This window comes from Aythya fuligula, chromosome 3 (assembly GCF_009819795.1).
Source record: "Aythya fuligula isolate bAytFul2 chromosome 3, bAytFul2.pri, whole genome shotgun sequence".
Lineage (NCBI taxonomy): Eukaryota > Metazoa > Chordata > Aves > Anseriformes > Anatidae > Aythya > Aythya fuligula.
The window spans coordinates 18,981,082-19,009,031 of NC_045561.1; the positions used below are offsets into that span (position 1 = coordinate 18,981,082).

The 27,950-nt window shown below is 41.0% G+C and overlaps 1 protein-coding gene across 3 annotated transcripts; it reads left to right on the plus strand.

The window, feature by feature from the left end:
• The first annotated feature begins 1,403 nt into the window (after window positions 1-1,403).
• KCTD3 (potassium channel tetramerization domain containing 3) lies at window positions 1,404-27,652 on the plus strand. 3 transcript variants are annotated; one of them, XM_032184263.1, is made up of 18 exons: window positions 1,404-1,485; window positions 4,553-4,606; window positions 6,044-6,089; window positions 7,543-7,616; window positions 8,092-8,150; window positions 8,339-8,419; window positions 9,094-9,234; window positions 10,165-10,255; window positions 12,673-12,863; window positions 16,758-16,873; window positions 18,728-18,815; window positions 18,956-19,072; window positions 21,346-21,516; window positions 23,146-23,301; window positions 24,248-24,344; window positions 25,719-25,903; window positions 26,006-26,144; window positions 26,491-27,652. In XM_032184263.1, the coding sequence occupies exons 1-18, from the start codon at window positions 1,421-1,423 to the stop codon at window positions 27,071-27,073; spliced, it is 2,454 nt and encodes an 817-aa protein (XP_032040154.1). In that variant the 5' UTR covers window positions 1,404-1,420; the 3' UTR covers window positions 27,074-27,652. The 3 variants fall into 3 exon arrangements, with proteins under 3 accessions (XP_032040154.1, XP_032040155.1, XP_032040156.1); XM_032184264.1 differs by having other exon boundaries at window positions 9,094-9,219; XM_032184265.1 differs by lacking the exon at window positions 9,094-9,234.
• The last annotated feature ends 298 nt before the right edge of the window (window positions 27,653-27,950 follow it).

The window sequence follows — 27,950 nt, forward strand, 5'->3', positions numbered from 1 at the left end:
AGCCATTAGATTCCTTATAAAACATGATTGAATTAGGCATGCAGAGAAGTGATCTTTTAGGCAAACAATGAGGATATGTGCAAGTCTTAACACAGAGGCTCTCCATAGCCGTATGATGAAGGGGTATGGTTTCCATGCATGATTCGCAACCTCAGACCCTCTCTGTGTGAATTGATTCTTGAGTTTTCTTTTAAAAACCGATGGGTTGAAGTGGAGAGTGTCAGTCTTCCTTTAAAATACAACAAAAGAGAGATCCCCTCCCATCTAATACTTCAGCCTTTAAAGGACTCGCCCAGGACACAGAAGAGGAAGTTCAATTTCCTCCTCAGCCTGATAGCACACCTGGACATTTTGTGTCATACTACATATTCGGGGGGGGAGGAGGAGATGACCCAGCAGAAATCTGAAAGCTGGCTCTTCTTTGCACCCAAGGAGCAACCCAAACTACAGCCAGACTAATAAGCATACAAAAGGCATGGAAGTGCAGGGCTTGGTGACTGCTGCTTTTTATTTTTCCCCTCCCCTCGAATTCGAGCATGCTACAAATCTATTCACATGCCCTTGCAGAAAAAAATAAATAAAAATTAAATAGGGCGTGGATCCTCGCTGCTGGTTTCCAATCTCTAGGCAAATCTCACTGAAAAGAAATTTAAATACCAGGCACATGTTTGCTCTTGGTGTTTGAGCATCAGAATTAATCCTAAAGCTCACCCTCAAAACTTTCAACCGCAGTTTTATTACTTCCTCTGCTAACCACGTCGCTACTTATTTCTTCCTCAAATTTCCTTCCCTTGCTGTGGCAGCCTTCTTCCCCAAATCGCTCGGAGTTGCATGCCTGCTGTTCTACCTCGTCAGCAGCGCAAAACCTGACGGCGAGCGCGTTACGCCGCCAGGTGCCATCGCTGCTGTGGAGTTTTGCCGAATTTTAGCGGCTTTGCGCCTCGCACCGACCCTGACCAGAGGGCAGACCCCAGGCAGAGGGGTCTCGAGGCGGGGTGGGGGGGGAACACGGTGCCGTGCCGAGGACGATCTCCGCGGCTCCCCTCGCTTTCAGCCCCTCACACCCGTGAACCCCCCACCCTCCCCGGGCCGTGACGCCAGAGCGGGCGGGCTCGGGGAGGTGTCGCCCCCTCGGCGGCCAGCCCCCGGCCGGGCGGCGCTCCCGCTTCTCCCTCCCGCAGCTCCCGGCCCTCTGAGGCGCCGGGGCCCTGCCGGGCGCCGCCGCGTTGCCATGGCGCGTCCTGTTCGGCCTGGCCGGGCCTGAGCGGCGGGGCCGCAGCCGGGCCGGACACCGAGGACACCGAGCCTCGCCGCGGGCTGCCGGGGCCCGCTGGCCGCCGCCCCGCTGGCCGCCGCCGCGCCCCGCCGCCGTTCCCCTCCGGCCCGTGGCGGCGGCGGGCGGCGGGCGGAGCAGGGAAAGATGGCGGGGAACGGCGGCGGCGGCGGCTTCGGGGAGATCGTCCAGCTCAACGTGGGCGGCACCAGGTGAGGCGGCACCGAGATCTGCGTCCTAAAACGCTGCGGCCGCCAGCCGAGGGTGGTGCGCGGCGTGGAGGGGTGGGATTGCGGGGCAGGGGCTGCGTGAGGAGCGGTGCGGGTGCGCCCCTCGGAGTGCTCGGCCGTGGCACCGCGCGCGTTACGGCGTGGTGGAAACCAAGCCTTCCGAGCCTGCATGTTGCGTGTAAAGCCAGCCGCAAGGAGCAGGGATTACTCCCATTTTAAGAGTGTCCTTGCAGAAGGCAGGCTCGGTGTTGTCGCTCAGGAGCCTTCCTTAAAGGAGGGTGCTGCCAAAGCCGGCGCGGAGAGCTCTGCTGCTGTAATAAGGCATCGGGAACAGCCCCAAGAAGCTGTTCCTAACTGAGGCATCGCTGTGGGTGAGCTTTGCCCTCAGGCTAACTTTGATGTTGACTCGGACCCCATTTCGTGTTACACTGAGTGAGGCACCTCAGTGAGCTCTGGCCCTGAAAGGACAGGCCAGGTTGGCCTTCAGATTTCTATTTTAGTGGAATCACAAAGATGCCTCAGTCTGGTGTTTTTAAATGGTTCTTCCTTATTAAATGCCTCTGCAGAGAACAGACAATTACAGGGCGTGAATCAGAATACATGAATACACGTCTTCAGAGGGCTTGCCTACATAAATACGAAGAATACGGCAAACTAACAAATGTGTATAAGTTACATTTCTGTTTGAAGGGTTCTGGAGTAGGAAATGCATGCATAATCGTTTACCTTTTAATAGGGAGACAGTAGGGCATAGTACCAATCTGTGTAAGAGGTCTTGGTCTTCTGCAAGCTCAACTTCCCTCGTAGTGCCCATCTTCTTGGAAGGATGTATCTGAGCCAGGCTTTTCAGCTTCCAAAGGCAGGTGACTCAAAGCTAGCAGCAGAGTTGTTCTGGACAGCACATGGGAGAGCATGGAATAGAGCACGCGTTTTTTTCCTATTCATTAGCTTCTGTAACCTGTATTAGTAACCTGAAACTCTTAGTTCTGTTTGGAGAGCTGTCTGATAGCAGTAATTCTGTGGATCTGGTACGGAGACCCAGCTGACCACATTTCCTCTGTTTGACATGAGGTTCCCACTGCTTCCAGGGACAGCCAGAGCCTGTCTGCCATGTGCTGTAGCTCCATCCAGCAGTTGCTGGTCTCAGGTTTTGTGGGTTGCTTAGCCAAGCGTGCAAGCCTCTTGCAAGTTAACAGTCACAGCAATTACTGTAACAAATTCTGTTGATCCTTTACCTCCTCAATGTATAGATAATTCTACAAGCGCAATAGACTATGAAAGTGGTTGTTTTATATCTGACACTTCAGTAGGTCTGTTTCCAGTTGTCTATATTCTTTGACATAACAGTCAGTTGCCACGTGCTTTAGATTATTTGAGGATATTCTGCTCATTTTGCCTGATTCCCCTTCTTATGGAGTCTGCCCACTGTGTGTTAGGTGCGTGGAGCTGCAGATGTAGTTATGCATGTCAGTGTTGCTCTCTGTGCTTCTTTCTACGTCCTGGAAAGGAGTACTCCAGTTCGTTGTTTACATAGATTAATGTGTCAATATTAAAAGTTCTAAAGTATATGTTAGTATGAGGGATCGCTTACTAAACTAGTACCACAGTGTTAAGGCATGGACAGAAAATCCTTGAGCTGTCTAAAAACAGTGATTGTGCAAAGCAATGAAATTGCAAGGAAATGAACAAGGAGTCAGTTGCTGGCTCTCTTTTTCCCCCATACTCTTCCCCTTTACTCTTGAAGTAAAGAAGGGCAGTGGTCTGTATTACTGCTGATAAAAGCTGTGCCCCAGCAAATCCACAAGTGAGAAATTACACTTAGAAGCCACTTTCCATTTAAATAGCCAACTGTTCTCTTTTTTCCCTTTGTAGTAAAGACTGTGTACATTTATGCTCAGAATGCTGATGCTGTGGACTTTCTGTTAAGAACAGATTTGTCATTGTTGTGCTTGCAGGGAGCAGCTACACAATCCACATTTTATGCAGAACGGGTGGTAGTTTCATATGGCTTTTATGCTTCTGACTCCCTTTAAGAGTACAAAGTAATGCTTTTTATTTACTTTTTTTTTTTTTTTTTCCTTTCCACAGCTAGAAAATATAGGCAGTGAAAACTGTATAAACTATGATTAAATATTTGTATTCTAAAAATAGTTGTAAAAATACTTGTAATAGTTGCAAAATTCCTGTACTGTACAAAAAGTTGTTATGGAACTTCACCTTGGCATTTCCTTTTTTAATTCCTGTTAATTAAGTGGTCACCAAAGGTTTCTTAGTCATGACTAAGAGCTCATTTTGAACTCATTTTCTAAGCTGCCAGTCCAGTTGTCTTCCTTCATGTTAAAAATGGGATTAGTATAAAGGAGTTCTTGGTTATTTATTATAGAAAATACTGTCTGGCATTATAAACGATAATTCGTGCTATTGCATAATATTATGATTCAGAGTAAATATTTTTCTCGCTTTTAACTATTAAAACTATTTTAATAGCTTTTTAGGGGCCCACTATTTTATATTGTGAGCCCCTAAAAAGGGCCCAAAGAGCAAAACTGCAGACAATTAAAATTACTGTAAAATATTAACTTGTCTGAAGTTACTATAAAATATTAACTCGAATCATGTTGTAGTCTTTTGCAATGTACGGTGTAGCACCCTTTGACTCCTGTGTAAGGGTAGCATGGTGTTAATGACAAATATAATAGACTGTTGATAAACTTACGTTTTAACGGCTGGGTTTGTGTGTGTGTACATTTGTGGTTTTATTTATTTCTTTTAAAAGCAGTGATGTTGGCAAAGTGTGAGAAGCAGAGAAAGGTTGTTTGGGACAGCGTGTTACAAACACACAAAAACAACACTGCAGATACTTCTCATCACACTTAAAGGTGATTTGTGCAAAGAAGCTGCAACCTCTTTGACTTCGTGAAGATGTAGCAATCTCAAACTTCTCTGACCCATTTGATGCCAGCTTTGTAGGACATGTCACAGAATTTGACAAAGGAGACTGCCTTCCTGTTTTCTGGCTGATTCTCAACTTGTAATTTTGGTCTCCTAGGTTCAGCACTTCAAGACAAACACTGATGTGGATTCCAGACTCCTTTTTTTCCAGGTAATATGTCATCTCATAACACAAAGAAATGTTGATAAGTATTTTCAGAAATAAGATATATTCTCCATTGTAATTTATGCCAAGAATAAGTGTTATACCATTTTTTCTTCATCTCAAACGATGGGATGGGTTCATCTGAAATAAGTTGGTTACCAATAGTCTTCTGCTGTCTTGGATTGTGCTCTGGTTGCTTATGTGTGTCGAAAAGCTTTCACTTTTCAGATGAAATATCCTGGAAATAAGGCAGCAAATCTGCAGGAAAGGGAGATGCCGCTGTCTGTTGCTATTTTCCCATTTGTGATCTTATTGCCCATATACAGTGGCACTATCTTTAATGTTTTATGAATTATCCCTGTACCTGGAGTTAATTAAAAGTTTTAAGGTTTTTAACCCGTGTTACAGGATCTGTGGGGTATCTTTCTGCTTTTATCTCAGTACTGTTACTGCTTCTATAGGTTCTGCTGTTTGTACTGTAGTAATTTTGTGCTGTTGTTGCCGTACCTCTATCATCACAGTTAATCCCAAACTCATAAAAGAAAACCCAAGTCTGGCTATTTTGCTTCCTGGCACTTGATTTTTGTATGCTAGGCTTCTCTCCCAATGAAAACCTGGCAACTGGCACAGACAGGCAGTATTATCTGCTTCTGCTATACTGAAATGTTCAGATCAATGGAGAGCCAGGGAGGCTCTTTTCCTTCTCTGAAGTGTGGAAGGAAAAGCGCAATAAAGAAGTCCTGAGAAGTTTCTTGTTTTCCCAAAACTAAGTGTACTGTCTAAGGAAAACTGATCTGAAACTCATCCAGTACTGAAAAATATCTATGAGGTCATTGTCATCCACAGTCAGATGGGATTTGGAAATAAAACTGTTGTTGTTAGTGTGTTTGCTTCACATCTGTAGAAAGAAGCTCTGGTGGTGTTTTCTACTGATCTGGAGCAAGAGGACTTTGATCTGATGGGAGAGAAGCTTTGAAGTAAAATAGTGTTAAAAAACTCAACTCTCCCATTCCTGCCCACTAAGTCCCTGCAGAATGGATTGTTTATTCTTCCTTTTTTTTTATTTTATTTTTTTTTTTTTTTCCAGCAGCTTTTAGTGATTTACTGGGTTGTAACAAACTATGCAGCCCTCTGGGTGCCTCAGAAGAGTTTTCCATCCTTTCAGGCTAGGTTCTTCTCTTTGGGAATCTGAAAGGTCCGTATGCAGGTTTCAGCCTTTCCTTAGGTTTGTGTGCACAGCTCCTTTGCACAGGAGAAATGATCTGGTATGTTCTCCCCTGCCTCCCCTCCAGCTTTCCTGCTTAACCTAGGGAGTTTTCTTTGCTCAGCTACGTTGTTATAACAAAATGCAACTTACAGCACACAAATAGAGCAGAGTAGCGTCATCGTGTATTCATGGCAGTGCGTTCCTAGGGGACATCTAACAGATTTTCTTTGTTCTAGTTTGCTGAGTGGAAGAATTTCAACACTGAAGGATGAAACTGGTGCTGTGAGTAATAAGCCTGATAAATCATTAAATTAATGTTATGCTTTTAGTTAGGTTCTCTCCTAAAACACTCTGGGTGTTAATGGGATTTACGCTGCCCAAGTCAGTTATGTTATAAGAATAGAAAGTGAATGGTCAAATGAGAAAAACGTTTACATTCCTAGGCTTATAAAGCCTTGCTTTGTCTTTTCACAGTATTTTCCTCTGTCATTTTTGTATTACATAACCCCTAATAGTAGTGTTGCAGAAACCTACATTTAAAGTGCTGACAGCACTATCTCTGCTTCAGAGTCTGTGAGGAGTACTGTTCAGTTGGAATTTTGTTTGTATTTGACACTTACCATTTCAATAGGAGGAAAATAGAGAACTTTGAAATCATTTGAAAATGTCACCGTGTTTTCCTTGCCTTTTGTTGCAGGGAGTGGTGAGATTCAATACCAAGTCTGCTGTCTCCTTTTTCTTTACTTTTTTTTTTTTTCTTAATAATTTCAGAACCTATTTACCATACTGTTTGTGCTATTGTATGGGAGAATGTTCAGGAGTCATTGTAAATCATAATCTGGTTTTACCTAGTGAAGATTTAAAATATCAAAAAATAGCATTTTTTTTGTTTTCTTGCTGAAGAAGTGTATGTTTGTGGCTAGGACAGAATAAAGGTCTTGTAGGTATAACTACTTGCATATCATGCCGCCAAAGTCAGGTTGCTAAACTTTCATGAGAATTGGTGACATCTCTGTATTTCTTGGTTCTTATCTTCATTCCAAGATAAAAGAAACTGGAACAATGAGCATATTTTTGTGCTCATTCAACATTGTACAGACAGTGCAGAGACAGCAACAGTGTTTTTTTTAACTGAAAAACTGCCAATTGCTGTGTTGGAGAGGGATGGGTGACTTCCATTAGATAGGTATTGCATGTGTAGTTGAGCAATCTTGACATGGAAAAAGAGTTTTGTTTGGCAAATATAAATATATATAATTTATATATATATACTATATATATTAAATATATAGCAAAATTTCCATTTCAGTCTGTGTATGTGATACTCTTAAAAGGGAAACTATAATTACAGCAATGTTGTTGAGTGATAAGGCACACAAGTACTTTGCTAAGAGCATAGAGGTTGTTGTAATGATAATATGATAATGAATAATGATAATGACTTTTGAACGCATGATAGAAATTCTGAGTACCCATTGACCTTTGTGGAGTCTCTAGAGCTTAAGTGTGTTATTTTTATTTTTTGAAGTGCAGCAGTGTTTGTATATACGTCTTTAAGAATGTTGAACTACTGCGTGGTAGAAAAATGAGAACAAAGGTGCCTGAAAACTCTTGGTTGCGTTTATCTGCTGTCAACATCATCTTCAACTCCTCTTCCCATGCTTAGCACAAGTAAGCATGTTAGTTGATGGTTGCTCCAAAATAATACTAAAAGTATGTCATTTTTTCCTTGCAGATATTTATTGATAGAGATCCAACAGCGTTTGCACCCATTTTAAATTTTCTTCGCACAAAGGAGCTAGACTTACGGTAAGAAGTTCTGATTATTGTAAGTAAAAATCAGTTGGATCAGTTGCATTAGAAATTGCTTTTCAAATGGGAATTGTTCAGTTTTGCTCAGTTGGGTGTCTAACATATGATTCAGCTGTCTTGTGACTCTGGGCCCATGTCTAGAGTGTGCGTGTGTGTGGGTATATTTGTATGTGTGTGTGTATATATATAACTTGTTGGAGGCAGAAAGAGTAGCATAACATTTTGATAGTAAATTCTTGTAGCTTAAGCCACTTCTGGCAATGCATTTCTCTATTACCTCAGTATCTTTAATATAATTTTAAAATTAATAATGTTAAGATAATTTTGAAATCTCAAAAGCATTAACACGTTAAATATGTTTGGCAGTGATTCTATAAACTGTCAGGTAGCTTTATATTTATGTTGTCTAATATCTGGTTGTATGCAAATATACAAGTCTTACTATGTCCACTATGTTCATTTTTTTCTCTAGGGGCGTGAGTATTAATGTTCTCAGACATGAAGCTGAATTCTACGGAATCACTCCTTTAGGTATTTTTGTTTGTTTTGTTTTGATATGAGGTCATCTCATATTTGTTAGTACTGTAATGACCTAATTGCAAATTCTGGGCATTAGTAACCCTGTAGATTTTCAGATTTCCTGATACAGGAGGTTATTTGAAATAATGTCTTGTTTTCTGGGAAGTGTAAGCTATGGTCATGGTGTTTTTTCCCCTCAGTGAGAAGACTGCTTCTGTGTGAGGAATTGGAACGCTCATCTTGTGGCAGTGTCCTGTTCCATGGCTACCTGCCTCCTCCAGGTATTTTTGTGTACATGGCCTGATGTTGCTTGCAGCTGCTTACTGCTTCGGTCTGTGGGAGCAATTGGCTGTCAAACTGTCTGGAGAGGGCTTTCATATGGAAAGCTTGAGATGAATGGTTGAATTAGACGTAGTTCAAAAACAAGATATATCTGTGTGCTATATGAAATGGTGTACTTAGAGTACTGGAGAGAGGGTGGCATGTTAATACTGAACAAACTGTGTGGGCCAGCGTAGAGATTCTTCGAGAACATTTTAGATGTTATCAACATGTAGTACTCTTTTCTTTCTGAAGTTACAGTTACTTGACATACCCTCTGTCAGTAGATGACAAATCATCACAAATAAGCTTCTCTTAACAATATTAGTACGTTACGTTTTTACTTCTCTGTAGAGATGAATGCTGTTCATGTATTAACCTGAAGACTGGGTTATTTAGCCAATTATTGACAATTTTTCTGAGATAGTTCCTTAAACTGGTTGTGAGTGTCAAAGCAGAGAGCAGAAGCATTTTTTATTTCAGTACTGGGATATATCCTGTAATCCTTAGAGCTGATGAATTAGGCTTCGGATTAAAATGCACAAATTTTACTTCTTTATTTTGAAAATGAATGAATATCTGTTATATTGCTGAAGCTTATGGAGTGGGACAAAACATCTCTTTTCTTTTATAGGTATTCCCAGTCGTAAAATAAATAATAATGCTGGGCCACCAGCTGATGTTAGAACTGGTCAAAACTGCTCTGAGAGTGAGATTCATGGAGGTGGCGTCCAACCTACGCTAGCCGGTACTGGAGAAGGTACAGTCAGGCTAGGTGAGGGATGTCAGTCTTAAAACCGAAACAAACTGCAAAAATCATTGTCATTGGGAAATAAAAATAGAGTGACTGTTTTTGGTTTCAGTGTTGTTCTATGTTTGCCTGATCTTAAATTGCTGTATGTTTACTTATATACTCTTCTTTAGGCAGTATTTAAGGCTCAGTGTTGCACAATCAAGACACTAGGCTGAGAAGAAAGGCGAACTAAAGTTCTTCATGCAGTGTTAGTCTGGCCCCTTAGACAAATGCCTTACACTGTACTGGAAGCCGTGAGAAAATACTGACAGGCCAGTGTCTCTTTGGTCACTGTTTAGGAACATGAATCTCCTTCCTGCTCTTGTACTTCTTTCTTGCACCTGGTGCCTTTTTTGCCTTGCAGGAGTCAAGAGTCTTTAGCACAAAGGTAGTATTTGTTTGGCTATATAAAGTACTTTCTGTGTAAAATATTAAAAAACTGTAAACAAGGTAGAATTGGCTTGTGTCATTTTCCAGGTTTTGGCTTTGTAAGCGAAACTGTGTTCTAAGAATTGCCATCTTTCTGCTATAATTGTGTAAATTGCAGCAATATTAGGAAAATCCTGAGTATGTTAAAGGTGAATGTACATGCAAGTAATATTAAAATAAGCCTTTTCCTGAGTTACTGCAGGTTTGGAAGAGGGCAGTAGAGTTTCTTATACGGCAATGATCCTCAATTTTCTTTAACCATTTTTTCAGGGGAAAAAAAAAACACAAACAGCAACTGTTTTCAGAAATACAAGCATGTACTTGTCTCTTTATGCTTAGCAATGCTTTCTATTATGGTGACTGAGATGAAAAGTTTCTGTTAAATATCCTAGCAGGAGAGTCCTGCCCTTTTCTGGATGCCTTTGCTTATCTTTTTTCCAATACCCATTGTTTGACTGACTTAAGTTTTATTGTTGGTTTTAGGATTTCCTGTGGACCCACGGAAAGTTTTAATAGTAGCTGGTCATCACAATTGGATAGTAGCTGCCTATGCTCATTTTGCTGTTTGCTACAGGTATGAATGAAGTTGCTTTGCCAGACTACAGAAATCTAACAAATGCAGTAAAATTTCTGCTTTGGTAAACCATAGCAAATTGGTTTACTCTGAAATAACAGTAGATCGTGTGCACCCAGTGTGTTTTTATAAATATGAAATACCATTCCTGCTCATGTAAATAAACTGCTTGACAGGAACTCAGATTTTAATGCTTTGATGTCAGTTCCTGATGCCCTTGCAAAATAAATTAATCAAGTAATGGAATCCAGTTGTAACTGGCAAATGGTACCTGTTTTAAAGCAAGGTTTTAAATGAAAGATTCATTTAAAAAGTTCTTCGTACTGCTTGTGTTTGAAGACAGTCTGAAGTGTGGGAAGTTAGACGATCAAAGAGCTTGAAACAGTTCATAGATTTTCTTTGCTATGAGTGATGTGTTTTGTCTTTAAACTCTTTTGTCTTTTTGGCATAAGTAGAACTGTTACGCACTTGCTACTTCACAGGGATGGCTGCAAAGTGTTTTTAAATGTACTGTAAACTGACTGGCTAGTTTCTAAGATCAGGTGAAGATAAGCGACATCTTTATATTACAGAAGCTGTTTATAGTTCACATCTGGTAGTCTTAAAATGGTGGCCATCCTTCCAGTGGAAGATAGTGTTTTAAAAAGAACTGTTCTCAAAAACAACCTATCACCGATGTCATAGTGTGATTCAGAAAGGGGAATACAAAATATAATGTGAAAAGCTTCTTTCTGGATACTACCATGCTGAAACCATATTTTGCTGCCTTTTTCACTATGTAGGATGGTAATTTACTTGCTTAAAACTCCATAACTTAAATCACATGTAACTTGTCTCTTGTATTCACCACTGCAATTCATTTTGGTTTAATTTGTGTTTAAGTAGTGTAAGAGAAACCATGTTTAAGTTCTAGCTTTCAATTATTCTTAATATGGTCTGATTAGAGAAGGAGGCAATGATTTGCAATTGTCTTTGTGCTAATTGTCCCCTCCTTAGGATTTTTTTCTCTGTTTCCCTTGGATGCTGGCTCACTTAAGTGAACAATTCTGCCTCTTTCCTGCCGGTAATCTACTTAATCAGGCTTATTACTGTTAAACTTCCGTCATTAATGATGCTTTTGAGGAAGCATGTCAGACATAAATGGTTGCTAAAAGAGGGCACAGGTCAGTATGCCAGTTTAAAATGCAGTTTTTTCCTTAGTGACTCAAGGTAGCAGTCTTGTTGTGATTGACTTGTTTCCTTTCTGGAATTTGAAGGAATTCTAGCAATACCATGGTGGAGTTTTCCCACCTCCTTTCTGCTCCTGCACAGCTTTTTGGTAAATGTTTTCACCCCTCTCTGCTGTATCTCAGTATCTGCCATTTTCTTTTTGCTTATGGGTGATTTTTCCCAGGCTTTTTTAAGTATCTACTATGTGAGCAGGCAGCATACACATAAAACTACTTACCTCTACCCTCAAATTTAAATTCAGCTTGCTTATACTACTATGCGGCAGTTGAATTACGTGATTTTCAGGATTATTTCACTGTAAGGGCAACAACTGAATCTTATCCAGTCTCTTCTCAAAGTAGTAGTTTATAGTGGACAGTGAAATTCTTGCAGAAAGAAATATATTCATATATTTATTTTTGTGACTTTCTTTCAGGCTCCTTGTTAACAGATACTATTTAAATACTTAAGGTAGTTATTTTATTGAAAGGCTACAGCAGAACACAATGCATTCTTTAAAAATTTTTTTTTTTTAAATCTATTTTTCCCTTTAAGTACTATAGAAGTCTTTAAAATTTGGTAATAAGCTGGTGAGAATGTCTTGGTTGCATGCAAAGGCTTATGGATATTGCAGTCCTGCTCTTAAGTTACTGTGTTACAATTTATTCTGCGTGCTACATGGGTAGGATATAGCTATCTGTGGTGCTTCAGCTCCAGGTAGGATGCAATACTGAAATGAAATAATGGCAAAAAGTATGAGAGATGTTTCTGCTTTCTGTGTTAACATTTATGTAATTTGTGTGCTGAGAGTGTACGTTCTAGCTCAGTTGCAAGATATCTAGACAATTGCATAAAATTCAATCAGGTAAGCTGTGCTTTTCTGGCATCATACTAGTCTTTAAGATTATACAGGAAAATGATTTTCTAAAGATAAAGTGTATAACCTATTCAGTACAGTTAGTCTACAACATAATATGAACAGAAATTGCGTGACTAGGGAGTACAACGTCATGCCAGAACATGATTGAGTAACTTGCATGATATCCATTCATTCGCCTCTGGAAATTAATAGATTTTTTCTAAGGTCTTATGCTCAACAACATCCTCTAGCATTTGGCTAGGCCATCTGCATTGGGTCAGGTTTAGACCAAAGTGTCTGTATCTGAATCTTTAATTTTTGCCCACCATTCCCTTCTTCACTCTTCCAGAATCAAAGAGTCATCTGGGTGGCAGCAGGTGTTCACGAGTCCCTATCTGGACTGGACAATTGAGAGAGTGGCTCTCAATGCGAAGGTGGTTGGAGGACCTCATGGGGACAAGGATAAGATGGTTGCAGTCGCCTCAGAGAGTAGCATAATCTTGTGGAGCATTCAAGATGGCGGTAGCGGCAGTGAAATTGGTAATTATAATTGCTTGATTGATTTGTTTTTGTGTTGTCTCTGTGCTTAACCAGAAAGGAGTTTGTGAACCTATTGTGAGGTATGTATTATCAGTAGTGTTATGTCATTGTGAAAATACTTTCTGAAGAAGCTGTAATACAGAAACCTATTACAGCATATTAACTTTCTTCTCTGTCATGCTAGGGGAATCCTTTCTAAAAATCAGAAAGGTGAATAAAAACTAGTCTGTTTGCTGAGCAGATACTAACTAATACTGAGTTTCCATGTGAAGACACAAATCAGAGTGAAACTTCTCATAGGACTTGTGTTTAAATCTAGGCCATAGCACAAGTCTAATAAAACTATTGAGATGGGAAGCTAGATACTGAGATGTTCTGCTTTTTCCTTGCCTTTGCCTTATCAAAGCCATATTTTTACATGGAGATGATGAAAAGATCTTAGTTTTCTGTCAAATGTAGTTTATAAATGGAATTTGGAAGAAGACAATTTGTTCTTTTTGTAGCTTTGGTTTCTAGGTAGGGAAAAAGCACGCTGTACTGACCTAAGCATATAGGAATTTCTGCTTGTACTTCTTGACACTGAAGGACTCACAGCTAGGGAAGCTTTAAAACAGCACAAAGAGCTTTTCAGAAGTAAATGTTCATTGGTACTTATCTGATGGCTTGTCTGATCTGTTTGTTTTTCAAATACAGGGCAAGTTGGAGAGGCATTGAGGGGAATGGCATTAGGAACTTCCTTTAGTCTAATCTCTGGTGTTTGAATCGCTACTATTATACCAGTAATGTCCAATTCCTCTGGCAGCGGGTATCGCTAATCAAGTGTGATGGCAATCCCCTTATATGAGCAGTTCTCTGAAACTGAATGCAGAATTAAATTGTATTTAAATATATCTTCATAGTTGAAGTCATGAGAATTAATGTCATCGTTAAAGTGAAAATGACCAAATTCATATTTTGATACATGTGCCTTTACTTTAAAGGAAGAGCTTACTTTAGAGATGCTCAGGCAATTTCTAGCTCTATTAATGTCTGTTGCTGCTTGTTATGTTTAAATAAGTTCAAGCACTAAGTCAGATTTGAAGACAGAGAAAGGCAAAGGTCTTGCATGAAATAAAAGAGCACTGCATTACTTCTGACTCAGAGTACTTGCCTGTGATCACAATCAGCAAAATAGAAAAGGAGGTTCCATTGCGTTTAGTAAATAAATAAATCTGAAAAGCGTGGGTAAGTTGATTATGTGATCTCTCTGTTAAACAGAGTTGATACAATACTTGAAGCCTTTTCTTCCGTTATTCACCCCTTCACCAAATCTTATACTAGTAAGCAGGAAAGAGTTAGCATGACATCTGTACTACTGTAATAGGTATTGCTTTAAGCACTACACTACTACATTCCTTCTGCATTTTCTGGTGTGACTTAGCTGCTTGTGTTCCCTTGGGATTTGAAATAAGATATATGAAGCAACATTTTAGATTTTTGGATATCAAATTCAAAGGCAAAAAATAAAAATATAATAAAATACTTCAACATCATAAGGTTCTGATAACTCAAACTGCAACTGAAGGTGGCAAACAAATGAAGGAAGCACTTTGCTAAGCAGGCTGTGCTGCATTGAAGTGACTGTGAAACAAAGGAAATCCCACTTGGTCTCTCTTTGGCAGGGGGAAGGGGAAGAGAAAGTGCCTACAGGATTGAATCTTCTGACTAACAATCAGACTGTACTGTTTGTCTTCTGGCTAATAGTGCTACTTGGTCTAAAAGAACTAAAATACAGTTGCATTTAATAGTAAGAATTTGAATACAGCTACCTTTTTTCCTTATAGTTGCAAGTGCTTGCATTCCTGCTTTACATTAGAGATACAATATATTGCTATCATCTCCTGAAAGAAACTGCTCGTTCCAAACAGTCTTTGGAGCCTGGTGACACCGTCCACAGAAAATTGTGCGGGCTGGCATCTTAGTGATAAAGCTCTCCCAGAGCACACTCTTTCCTTTCAATATTACTTACACAAGACACAGCTGCTGGATTGCTGCTGTAAGCAGTATTTTGCTGAGAGGGACCCTTAAGACAAGAGCCTGTCATTGCATATAGCATTGTCTCCCCTGTGGATGGGTCTCAAGATTGTTGAGCCTAAGCAGGACTGACACTTCAAATTCCTCCAGACCATTCAAGCTGTCTTCCTTGATTTCCTTGAACCTCATCCTTCTCTGGAGTAATCAATTCTAGTTGTTTCTGTGGATTTTTTATTATTGCCTTCTTCACATGCCTTGTACTGCTGAATCTTGTCTGTATCGAATGATTGTACCTTGCCCTGGAAAACAGTTTAGCATCTTAATTACAACGTAAGTATGCATTGGGCTTCTAGAGGGACGGCTGCTTCTTGGTTGGGAGTGGCACATTGTTTATTTGAGTTTGTCTGAAATAACGTTGGGAAGTTTTCCAGCTGTTGGGTACCCTTGTTTTAAAAGATATGTCTGCTGCTGCAAGATATAAAGTGCATTAGTGGACAGTAATACTAATATGTAGACGGAACAGAATGGAAAAAGAAAGTTTGTGAGTGTGCAAGTGTACACTTGGTAGTGTAATGTAACATCAGTACAAATGACTTTGGTATGTAGCAGGCAGTAAAGCTTAGTTGGGAATTACAAACAGAGTGGCTTTCAGGGCCTATTTGTGAGACTTTGCAGCTGGCGAACTTGGAAATTATCTCAGGCATTTTTAGCTCTCTGTAACTTTTAAATACATGGTACAATAAATCATACAAAATATCATATGCTATGTAAGTTTACAGTTCAATTAAAAATATTGATATTGGACTTGTAATGAGACTAAGAAACCTCTAAAGAGAGAACAGATTTGGGTGGTGGAAGTTGCGTACAGACTTCAGTAAACAGACCCATTCCAGCTGAAGTTTGTACAGTGAGAACAGGGATCCCTGTTCTGGGGTCCCTCTTACAATTTGTGTTGCTGGTACAACCTTGCTGTTATAGGCGTCTAGATTCTTAGCAAGCTGCAATTACTTTTGCTTCATTTTTGTATTTGTCAGGGTTATAATATTTTAGAATCTGGTAAACATACTGACTTTGCTAAACTTCACGGTAAAATTATTACACACAGAAAGAGTTCTCTTGGGCAAGATCACAGTAGAGGAGGTAAGCTAATATTTGGTCTCTTCCCTCCCTACACCCACTTAAATAAGTCTCAGCTTTACTTGCAGTTCTAGTCTTCAAACAGTGAAGACCTCTGGTGAAAGATAGACTGGAGTGATTGATGTTGTTTTCATGATACTTAGGAGCCTTTCTGAAACATAGAAAAGCAGAGATGTTAAGGTCTGTTCTAACCGTAGTCATCAATGCCTGTCACAATTTGTAGTGATATTTTGTAGTAATTTGTAGTAATATTTTTAATATTAAGTGAAATGTTTTTGATGCCACATTTTCTCTATTTGGAAGGACGGTGTTTTCTGGTAAGTTAGTCTTATCTTCCAGATTTTGAAGTATATGATGATTGTGAAATCAAGTAGGGTTATATATATGTATATAGCCTTGTAGTCTAATTCTGAAATGTTTTAAGACCACAGACCACCTCTATTTGAAAAAACAAACAAACAAAAAAAAATGGGCAGTAGGAGCTTTCAGTAATCCAGAAGGTAGTATGGCACAAATCTGCTAGCAAAAGCTGTGGAATTGCTGCTGCTTAAATGACATGCCATAGTCGTGGCTGGATAATAAACAAAAATAACCCTATTTGCTTATTGTAATAGGATATATATATATGTATGTGTATATTATATATACATATATTTTTTTTCCCATTGTTGTGATATTTTCCTCTTTATTTTTCATGCGCTTCATAGACTCTTCTGGGTGTTTTGTTTTTTTTTCTTTTTGTAGGAGTTTTCAGTCTTGGAGTCCCTGTAGATGCTCTCTTCTTCATTGGCAACCAGTTGGTGGCTACAAGTCATACAGGGAAAGTGGGAGTGTGGAATGCTGTGACCCAGCACTGGCAGGTGTGTTTAATTCAATTTTCAGTACCAGTTTTAATTTATTCATTCTGTCAGAATGCATGTGAAATAGAGAGATCCTTGGAGTCTGTGTGAGTGTGAGAAAACGGTTGAGCATTCATGTGATTAACAAAGCTTGTAAGGTAGCCAGATGTGCATCTTTGTGGTACAAAACTAGATGCAATAAAAATCTAAAAATTGCCTTGCAAATCCCAAGAGGCAGAACTGACCTAAGGCTGACTCCCTTGTCTGCTGTAGTGTTCGTGACTAAGTTCTTATTCAACCCTTCAGTGACAGTACTGCTAACTAACAACAGATAATAAGCGTGGGATAGCACTGCTTCTGCAGCAGAGGCAGACAAACATGTTGGGTTGGTCTTAAAACAATATTTAAAGTTCTATCAATGCTTTGCAAAATCTTCTGTCTCAACAATATAATGCTACATGACGAGCTGGCATTTGACAGTACTTGATAAAGGAACAAGACATAAGGAATAAAAACTGATGTGCAATATTCCTTCCTCTTGTTTCCAGAGACGAACATGGAAAGCTTTCTGATTACAATAACAGTTCTGCAGTTTGGTGGACTATTCCTTTGGTAGTGAAGGCTCTCATATTGAAGAGTAGAAAACCTTTAGGAAGGGCTTATACCCCAAAATGTCACTGTTCTCTAAATTATTTTTCCTACAGGATGAGAATAGTTCACTTTAAATAAAAAATAAATAATAATAAAATGTTTCAGGGTACTTTCTATGCCTGGGGCTCTTTTGTTAGTGTTAGGAAGATGGCAGTTTTTCTCGTCTCCCTGTAGAATACATTGTTCTTGATGAGCTATAAAGACTGAAGTGGCAGGGGTGTACCTCTGATCTTTAAATGCCTCATGAGAATACATGGCATTTGCTTACCCATTTTCCATGACTCGCTCCGGACTTAGAATATGATCTTGCTGTAAGAGAGATGTTTAGAACAGTGTACCAATGCCCCATGCAGGCCAAGACCTTTGTTTCCTTTCAGACTTGTTCTCCAGATGCCTTTCTACATCCTTTCCAGAACAGCCCTTTCTAAGTTCTACTTTAAAGAATCTTAGTTTTTGCCAAGCTCTTCTCATGTTGTAATTTTTGTATTTGATGTAGTTTACCCTGAGGATGCAAATCTGACCTTTGTCTGTAATTAGTTCTGACATCATCTTCCCAACTTGGAGATCTGAGCAGACTAGCTGAGGTGGTTTTCCTGGTACTTATTCCTCTGGCAATGTTTCAGTGGCATGTAACAAGGAGAGGAAGTTTTGGAGTGCCAGATACCAGAATACTTAGTGTTACAGAATAGGACGTAGCAGATAAAGCAATAGAACATGACAGAATAACTCTCCTCGTTTTGACTGATGACCCAGTCAATTTATGCTGTTGGCAGCATTGTGGGTCCTCTTGCTCAGATCTCTCCTTGCAGTTGTTAATGTGTTCTGCAAGGCGATGAGTAAAGTGGTGCATCTGTTGATGGGTTCCCTCCACCTTCATTAGTTTTGTAAAGTTTTCGCAGCTGGGAGAGCTTCCTTTATAGACCTTTGATCCAGAGAACTTAGGAAGCAGATTGCACCTTGATGCATAGATTCTTTTTTTTTTTTTTTTTTTTTTATTTTATTTCATTTATTTCTGCTCTTGTGCTGCTTCTTTAAATTAGCCTGGAAAAAACGAAATGTTAAAGGGGGCAAGACATTTTTTTTTCTCCTCATTATAGAGATCTTTGCCTGTAGCAGATACTTGCAGGGGCAAGAACTGGGTGTAGAAGAAATCTTTGAGGCCCAGCAACCTCCAGAAAACTGAGGAAGCAGCAATTTGACTTTTTTTTCTTTTGTTTGTACTAGGTTCAGGATGTTGTTCCTATCACGAGCTATGATACTGCTGGCTCTTTTCTGCTGCTGGGCTGTAACAATGGCTCTATCTATTATATAGGTAAGAAAGGGGCAGGGTGGAATAAAAAGGAAGTGATACTGAGCAGCTTTGTTCTTAAACTCTTTAGTCTATCTGCTCTATATCACATCAGAATAGCTTTGTGTTTTTCAGAGTAATAAACAAATGTCTCTTCCCCACAGACATGCAGAAGTTCCCATTGCGGATGAAGGACAATGATCTTCTAGTGACAGAATTGTACCATGATCCCTCCAATGATGCTATAACAGCACTCAGTGTCTACCTCACACCTAAAACAAGTCAGTATTGTATTGTATTGATGTCCCTCAAGCATCACTGTTTCACTGAGAATCTGTTAGAGATGTGTTTTTTTTTTTCCGATTGGACATTTTCTGTTGTTGCACAGTAGGGTGAAAGCAGACAAAGTAGCACTTGCACATAAACATTGATTTTTTTTTCTTCCCTGAATCATTGAAATGAATGATGAGCACTGGATGTGACTGTTTCCCCTTATATCTGTACATATTTATAAATAGGTAAGTGATTGTCCCCTTGTGTGTAGCACTGGTAAGACTGCTCAGTGTTGTGTTCAGTTTTGGGCCCCTCACTACAAGAAGGATATTTACGGAGTTGCTCGTGTGTGCAGAGGAGAGCAACGAAGCTAGTGAAGGGACTAGAAAACAAGACATACAAGCATCTGAGGGAACTGGGGTTGTTTAGTCTAGAGAAGAGGAACCTGAGGGGACACCTCATTGTTCTCTAAAACTATGTGAAAGGAGGCTGCAGTGAGGAGGATGTCGGTCTCTTCTCAGGTGACAGGTGATAGGACATGAGGAGACAGTCTCGAGTTGTGCCAAGGGAGGTTTAGACTGGATATCAAGAAGAATTTCTTCATGGAGAGAGAGAACAGCCAAGCATTGGGATATGCTACCCAGGAAAGTGGTGAGTCCCCATCCTGGGAGGTATTCAGGAAACTTGTGGATATGATGCTAAAGGACGTGGTTTAGTGATGGGACTTGGTAGGTCAGGTTGATGGTTGGACTTGATGATCTTTATGGTCATTTCCAATGTAGATAATTCTATGAAATAGGTACACGTGCAATCAAGTACATATATGTAAGTACAAAATATTACATTATACTTTAATACATTATATGTATAATATACATTATTAATGTATAATGTAATAACACATAAGGCATTGTATATTAATGCTTATGCATAACGTGCCTTTGCTGGTTTTAAGCCTTTTTTACAAGTTATTCACTTAGATTACTGTGGTGGTTTTACCTTGCTGGGCAGCTGGTCTCCACCACAATTGCTCTCTCACTCCCCTCCTCAGAAGAAGAGGGGGAGAAGAAACTATGCTGGAGAAAAAAAAAAAAAAAAGCTCACAGGTTGAGATAAGGATAAGTTAATTAAAGGGAAAAGAAAGAGTAGAAATAACAAGAAAAAGCTGCGTGGAAACACAGAGAGAGATAAAAAAAAAAGTACTTCCCATCAACGAGCAACACTTAGCCACGTCCTGGGAGGCAGGGCCTCAATATGCATAGTGGTTGTCTGGGAGGACAGATGTCGTCTGAACGAGAACCCTCCTTCTTCTTCCCCTTTCCCACCTTCTATTGCTGAGTATGACACCACATGGCATGATGGCATGGAATATCCCTCTGATTGGTTTAGGTCAGCTGCCCTGGTGATGTTCCTTCCTCACCTCTTGCCCACCCTCAGCCTGCTGGCTCTGGGATGGGGTTTGGAGGGAGTCCTGATGCTGTGCCAGCACTGCTCAGAAGCAGACACAACACTGGTGTGATACCAGTGCTGTTCTAGCTACAAGTGCAGAGCACAGCACTGTATGGGCCACTGCAGGGAAGGTTAACTCTATCCCAGCTAGAGCCAGTACAATTATAAATCTGATTCACTGAAATACTTAATGTTGAATTGCAGGCAGGGCAGAAACACAACCTTACCATTACATCTAACCATCTCATAACAAAATGTGCTAAAAACGGGCATCTGAATGATGTTCAGTTATTGTGTCTATGCACTCTTCTGTAATCACAGTGCAGCTACCTTTTAAATCAAGGGGAATAAGGTGGTGGGGGGAATAAAACATCTCAAAGGAACCGTCTACTTGCATATCTGTATTGATATCATACTGACCGTTTTAGCTATAGTCTTCCCTGTTCTTGCCTTGCTTTCCTCGCATTTGCCTCCCACTAAGGCAGAAGTAAACAGCATGTGGCACATATTGAACATGTCACTGTGAAAAGTGCCAAAATATCCACTTGGAATGTAGAATGAGATCTTCAAATGACTTTATCCATCTTTTATTTCACCTCCAGGAGAGAGGAGAGAATGAGAGGGTAGGCCATTGTTGGATTTAAATAAACTTATTTGAAGCGGGAAAATACCCTCTCTGATCATGAGAAAATCATGAGTTAAGAGTGTTAAAAATAAATATATTTCTTATTGTGAAAACTTGGAAATACTGTTTTCTACCAGCTCATTACCTGACTCCAGTAAGACAAGCTTTTATTCCTGAAAGGAACAACTGTGTTCTTGCTTGCTCTAGGTGTAAGTGGCAACTGGATTGAGATTGCGTATGGCACCAGCTCTGGAGCAGTGCGGGTGATTGTACAGCACCCTGAAACAGTTGGGTCTGGGCCTCAGCTCTTCCAGACTTTCACAGTTCATCGAAGCCCTGTTACGAAGATCATGCTCTCGGAGAAACACCTTGTGTCAGGTAATCTTTCTCTGTGGACCAGTTTTGGTAGTTCTCCCTCCTCCTGACCACTTCAGCGTTCACATGCATTACTTTTTAATTTGCTTTGTTTCCACATTTGATAGAAGTGAACTGAACAGATTTTTTACGGGCTAGATTTGCTTGGATCCTCTTTCTTAGACATTCATCTAAGCCCTTAGCTGTTAAAAAGCCTGGGCTTTATTTGACCAGATACTGGGACAACTAACTCTTTACATCTTATTCCAAGGTTGCAATTTGTGGAAATAAAAGGATTTGTAAACAAATACATCCCTGTCAAGTCTTACTGTTGTGGGCAGGTCCTTTAGGATTTGTCTTGCTTTAATTGCTTTGTCCAGAGAAGGGCAATGAAGCTGGTGAGGGGTCTGGAGAACAAGTCCTACGAGGAGCGGCTGAGGGAACTGGGCTTGTTCAGCCTGGAGAAAAGGAGGCTCAGGGGCGACCTTATTGCTCTCTACAGATACCTTAAAGGAGGCTGTAGTGAGGTGGGGGTTGGCCTGTTCTCCCACGTGCCTGGTGACAGGACGAGGGGGAATGGGCTAAAGTTGCACCAGGGGAGTTTTAGGTTAGATGTTAGGAAGAACTTCTTTACCGAAAGGGTTGTTAGACACTGGAACAGGCTGCCCATGGAAGTGGTGGAGTCACCATCCCTGGAAGTCTTTAAAAGACGTTTAGATGTAGAGCTTAGGGATATGGTTTAGTGGGGACTGTTAGCGTTAGGTCAGAGGTTGGACTCGATGATCTTGAGGTCTCTTCCAACCTAGAAATTCTGTGATTCTGTGATTCTGTAATAGCATTTCAGGAACTTTCTGGGTTGCAGCAAAATGTGCACCACCCCTTCCTGACCCCTAGAGAAAACCTTCCTATGACTTCAAAGGGTTGTCTGTGTCTCCTCTTCTCTCAGCTGTCTCTCAGTCTTTGTTGTGCTCTCCTATGTTATGCTCAGGAAAGCATCTGTTGGTTCCAGAGAAGAGGTAATCTCTCCTCCTTGTGGAAGATTTTTTCACTGAGAGTCTAGCAACCAGGGCAGGGGACAGATTTACTTTCTGCTGTCCCCCATTTTTTTATTTTTGAAGTAACAGAAAACACACTATGCAATTATATTGTAAACAAACAGCCCAGGAGCCATCTGTTCTGCTGCAACTTGGAACTGATTTCATGCTAAACCCTCAGTACAAGGAAAGGTCACATGTATGTAGAAAACTGAGTAACTGATGAATGAGACAGAAGAGCATTTTTCTGTGTGGAGGGAGGGTTCTGCTGCCAGGCTGCTCTCCTGACATGTCTTGTACTAGCACGTGCACAGTTCTGAAGGATGCTGCTGGTACGGACTAAGTCAGGCCTTAATGTGTGTTAAACATGTGTTTCGCCTGTCTCAGGTTTTTCTTTAATTTCTGAGGGAAGAGACAAAAGTAACTAATAGAAAACAGGACATCTGCAACAATTTGTAGATTGTTAGATAATCGTCTGGTGTTGCTAGATAATGTGACATGTGACTAAGCAGGATTTAGTCATTAATCTTGAAAAACTGTCATATAGAAAACTTTCAAGTTAAGCTTCTTCAATGTGTCATCCCTTGTAAATGTTACTGTACATCTTTTTCCTTTCTAGTTTGTGCAGATAACAACCATGTACGGACATGGACTGTGACTCGGTTTCGAGGCATGATTTCAACTCAGCCAGGCTCAACGCCTCTTGCATCATTCAAAATCTTATCCCTGGAGGAAGCAGAGAGTCATGGCAGTTACTGTTCTGGAAACGACATTGGTAGGATGTCTCACCAGCTTGATGTGCTGAGGCTGTACATGAACGGGTCTCACGAAGGTTTAACAGACACTGTGACTTGCAAGTCAGCTCATGGGTGTAAGCTTTTATATACTGCTCTTCCCTTGAAAAGATGGCAGGAAATACCATTTAGGCTGTGCGGAGTGAGTATGCTTACAGGGCTTAGTTTGAAGGTGAGGAAAAAAGAAGAAAAATTTTTGATCACAAATGCTGTGCTTTTTCCGTGAACAAACTGCTGTAGCATTTCACTTTTGTTTTAACTACAGAACGACAGAAAGCAGGGAAGGCTGTATTTAAAACAGACAACTGTAGCAAGGTTTGGGTTAACTGCAAGTTCCAGCTCACTGCTTATTTGGTTTTAAATGATATGCATATGGAAAAATTCCAAAATGAATTCGAAGTCAGTTTACTGAAGCCCTGAAACTGCAGAGGCAAATGGTGGAAGCACATTGCTATAGCAAGATACTCAAGGAATGCATTTCTATGAATATGTGTAGATGGGTAGTTGAGATTCCTTTGTGGCCAGAGTCTTGTAAATGAAACTTTCATGAACAGGATGGCCTGTGGACACAGGGTGGGATCACAAGAAATCTGAGTAGGCATTTAGACAGCTAGGAGCTGTAAAGTAAGGAAGTACTTAGGCCTGATGTCTGGTTTTGTAGTGACATGCTAGTTCCTGCAGGAACATCTGGGAAGCTCAGAATGGACATCCTTTAAAGCAAATGAACAAAAAACACTGTAGATTTGTATCTGCAGAGTCTACTAACCAAGGATGGCTTTTTCTAACTTTTGGTCACCTTTGGTTCCCTGGTCCTGATGCTTCAAAATGCCAATAACCATACTAATACTAACTGGGTCTTTGGGACTGTGTGGGGAAGAGGATGAGCAAGGTCAAACACTGAAAAAGTGATTTTCCTTTTTTCTCTAGGACCCTTTGGTGAACGTGATGACCAACAGGTGTTTATTCAAAAAGTTGTTCCCATCACCAATAAGCTCTTTGTAAGGCTGTCTTCGACTGGGAAAAGGTACCTCCAGGATTTAAGTGGGAAAGAAGCAGGGCTCCTCGGGTGGCTGGGTCTCTCATCCTATGGGGACAGTTGCATTCAGCAAGCTTCTAATATGCTTGACAGCTCTGGCTGAGCTCTTTTTTGTGTGTTAGTGACAGAACTGTACTTTATGATCTGCTATAACATAGAAGCCAAATGGCATTTTGAAAAATGTGCTTTCAGAGGTGCACATTGTGATGGCTTCCCTGCTGAGCTCACGAAGTAAACATTTGTGTGCCTATACATAATCTGTACCTCACCCATGGTACCAAGCTAACATTAAATTTCAAAAGCTAATGCTGAAGTTGCAGGTGGCAGGGTTGTGCCTCGCAGAGGTATACAGGGTAGCGGTGTCTCTCTTCCTTTGTGCCTGTCTTTGAAGATATGAGAACCTAGAAAAGTGAGAGGCTGTCTTTTAGTTCAGGTGTACAATTTACTTAGGCTTGATTCCATCATACTCTATTACATTGCTACAGAAGTAAAGTTGCCAAATACAGCTACTTTTCTTCCTGTTAGGCTAGAAAAATGGCAGGGGATCAGAAAAGATGATGCATCTGAGTCCAATGTTTCTTACATCTTTTGCCTAGTAATTTTGCATGTGAGAAAATGTTGATGTTTTAATGCTATTGGCAACTGAATTGAGAACAGGAGACTTGTAGGTTGCTGGTGTGCTTTTTTACTTCTGCTGGTTTTGCATGTAGTGGAGAGTTTTATTCAATGACTTATTTGGGCATTTCTTCTGTAAAAAGCTTAATACAGGGGACCATAAAAACAGGTTACCTGGAATACATGAAGCTTTGGCATGGACTCTGGCTTAGTAGCTTAGTTTTGGGAGTCCCTTTTCTGTCGCTCTCCACATCACCTTCTAAAATAAGGGGAGAAAAAGCGATGGAGTTCTGGTGTGTCGTCATACTGCAGTTGTCAGGAGACAAAAATTATTTGTGTTGTTAACCTTGGATTTTTTCATGTTTTATGTGGTTAAATATGCTGTTTCTGCAGGTTAGTATCCTAGAGTATGTAGCGTAGGAAAGGGCTACTTGCCCCATTCTTGAATGCTCTCCCATTTTGAGAGCCTTGGGTTTCTGATCACTGTGGACTGAAAAAGCACATTGAACACAGGGGGTTCCTCTAATAAAAATAAATAAGTGGTAATGCTGCAGATGGGGAGTCGGAGACATCACCTGCAGATGAGCAGCATGTTAGTCATGCAGGGAAAGAACTCTTGTCCGGAAGAAAGGTCTTTCTCTGATGGCATTTTTATTGCCTTCTCTGAAAATCAAAATAGTGCAGCCTTTATTGGCCGAACTCTGCCAGGTGCAAGTGTTTTGAGAACTTGGGGTTTCTCTTGTGTAGAATCTGTGAGATCCAGGCAGTCGATTGCACTACCATCTCGTCATTTACTGTACGAGAATGCGAAGGATCCAGCAGAATGGGCTCTCGGCCACGCCGCTACCTCTTCACTGGGCATGCAAATGGCAGCATCCAGATGTGGGATCTGACCACAGCCATGGACATGGTTAATAAGAGTGAAGACAAAGGTAAGTTTTGCTATGCCAAAACTGTGGTATGGTTCTTTTGCTGTTTTCATTTGTGTGCCACTAGTGTAAATGGATTCAGGCACTAAGAGCTGTCTCTTTCAGATGTTGGCGGCCCCACAGAGGAAGAGCTTCTGAAGTTGCTTGACCAGTGTGACTTGAGTACATCTCGCTGCGCCACTCCCAACATCAGTCCTGCCACATCAGTCGTTCAGCCAAACCGGCTGCGGGAATCTAATTCCAGGTAGGTCACAGGGTGGCACCAGCTGCAGACACCAAAGGTTTTACCCTTCAGGTAGGTGAAGACAGGTTTGGTGACCTGAGCACTGTAGCTAATTCTCCTGAATCGATGCCATAAGTGTCCTAAATCACACTTATGCTACTGGATATGTGTTGGTTTATGTGTGTGCAGATTGAAGTACCGTATGAGAATCTGAAGCAAGTGATCTGGAAGTTGTTGTGTGGGGGTTGAGATGAGTATATGGGTTTTTTAGTAGGAGTTGGGAGCAGGGTATGTAACTGGCTGTTATTCTCAAGCTAACATCACCTCTTTTTGTCTTTTTTTTTTTCTTTTTTTTTTCTTTTGGAAGTCTCCAATTACAACACCACGAAACAATCCATGAAGCAGCTACATATGGTTCTGTGCGGCCATACAGAGAAAGCCCCCTATTGGCAAGAGCAAGGCGGACGGAGAGCTTTCACAGTTACCGGGACTTCCAGGCTTTTAACTTATCCAGCAAAAGCCCAGCCGAAAAGGCAGCCCCTGCAAATGGGAATTCAACCCCAACAGAGGCGAAGAAGGCAACAGCTGAGGGCAGCGCAGCTGAGAGGAAGGCAGGCCTGGCAACAACACTTGAAGTGCGAGGCACTGGCCTGACAGATGCAGGTGGATGTTGCAGCACAGAGGTTAACAGGCTGCCAGAGAGTTCGCTGGATGTCAAGAGAAGAGGACTGGAAGAGGAGAGTGAAGCCAAAGCAGAAAGCAAGAAGAAAACAGGGTTTGAAGGAGCTGGTTTCCTGGGGAGGAAGAAAGTGCCTCTTCTGGCCTCTGCACCAGTCCTTGTTGAAGGTGGACCTGAATTACCTGGTGCGGCATCTCCATCACCTACAAAGACAGCTGCTTCGCCACGTCACCGGAAGAATGATTCATCTTGCCAGGACTATGGGTTGTGAAAATGGGACTGGTGGCAAAGATGAGGTGCAGGTGCACTCTGCCTGGTAGCAGACATGACACTCACTGCATGTTGTGGGTTTCTTCTTGAACGGGATTTCGTTTTGGTATACAGAATGAAAATTGTAAGGAAGCAGGTTGTGAGAAAGTACCTGGCTGCTGCCAAACATTTGAAGAGTCGACACATCAGTGTGCGGCTTTATGTAATGCTCCAAAATGTAGTGCGGTACTTGGTCCAAAATATTGTTGTGCATTGCGTAAACATGGTCAGGCATGTGCTATGTTGTGATTATTTGGGGGGTGGGAGGGAATGGGGTACGAGGGTGCTAGGGAGTACTTGGTTGCTTGGTGGAAGATGCCTTTCAGACACAGCGCACACTGCTCTGCGGAGCTGCTGCTGTCTTGGCTGGATTCTGCCTGATTCACAGGGCTGCCTTTGTGGTCTTGTTTTATGAATGGGATTCTTGCTCTGTATGCTGCTGTCTGAAATCTGAAATGTTTTGTCCAGGTAAAGGAGGAAGCTATTTAAAATAGCATATTATATTGCCTCTTAGCCCTAATAAATTGCCAGAAAAATGTTGCTTGTGCTTCCTTAAAATTTATGGTGTCAGATGATGGGTTTTTCTGATTGTGACTGAGAGCATGCAGAAAAATATGCTTGGCAAAATGCACAGAACTGCCAGTCTCTTGAGGGCTTCCTTGCCTCTTTCTCGGAAAGAGGACAGAGATGAATATGGGAGTAGGTCTACTGTCATGGTGTAATAATTCTCAATTACAAGTGCTTTGACATGATATTTCCTACCTGTGCTGTGCTGATGGCTTGATGTTTGCTCCTGGTTCACTGTGGGTGTTGAACAAATTATATTGCCTGTAGATTAG

Excerpts from the sequence above, each read along its gene's own strand:
- KCTD3 (XM_032184263.1), top strand. The coding sequence starts at position 1,421 with ATGGCGGGGAACGGCGGCGGCGGCGGCTTCGGGGAGATCGTCCAGCTC. Across the intron at positions 9,235-10,164 it reads AGAAGGTACAGTCAGGCTAG|GATTTCCTGTGGACCCACGG; the intron begins GTGAGGGATGTC and ends TGTTGGTTTTAG. Across the intron at positions 24,345-25,718 it reads CTGTCTTCGACTGGGAAAAG|AATCTGTGAGATCCAGGCAG; the intron begins GTACCTCCAGGA and ends TCTCTTGTGTAG.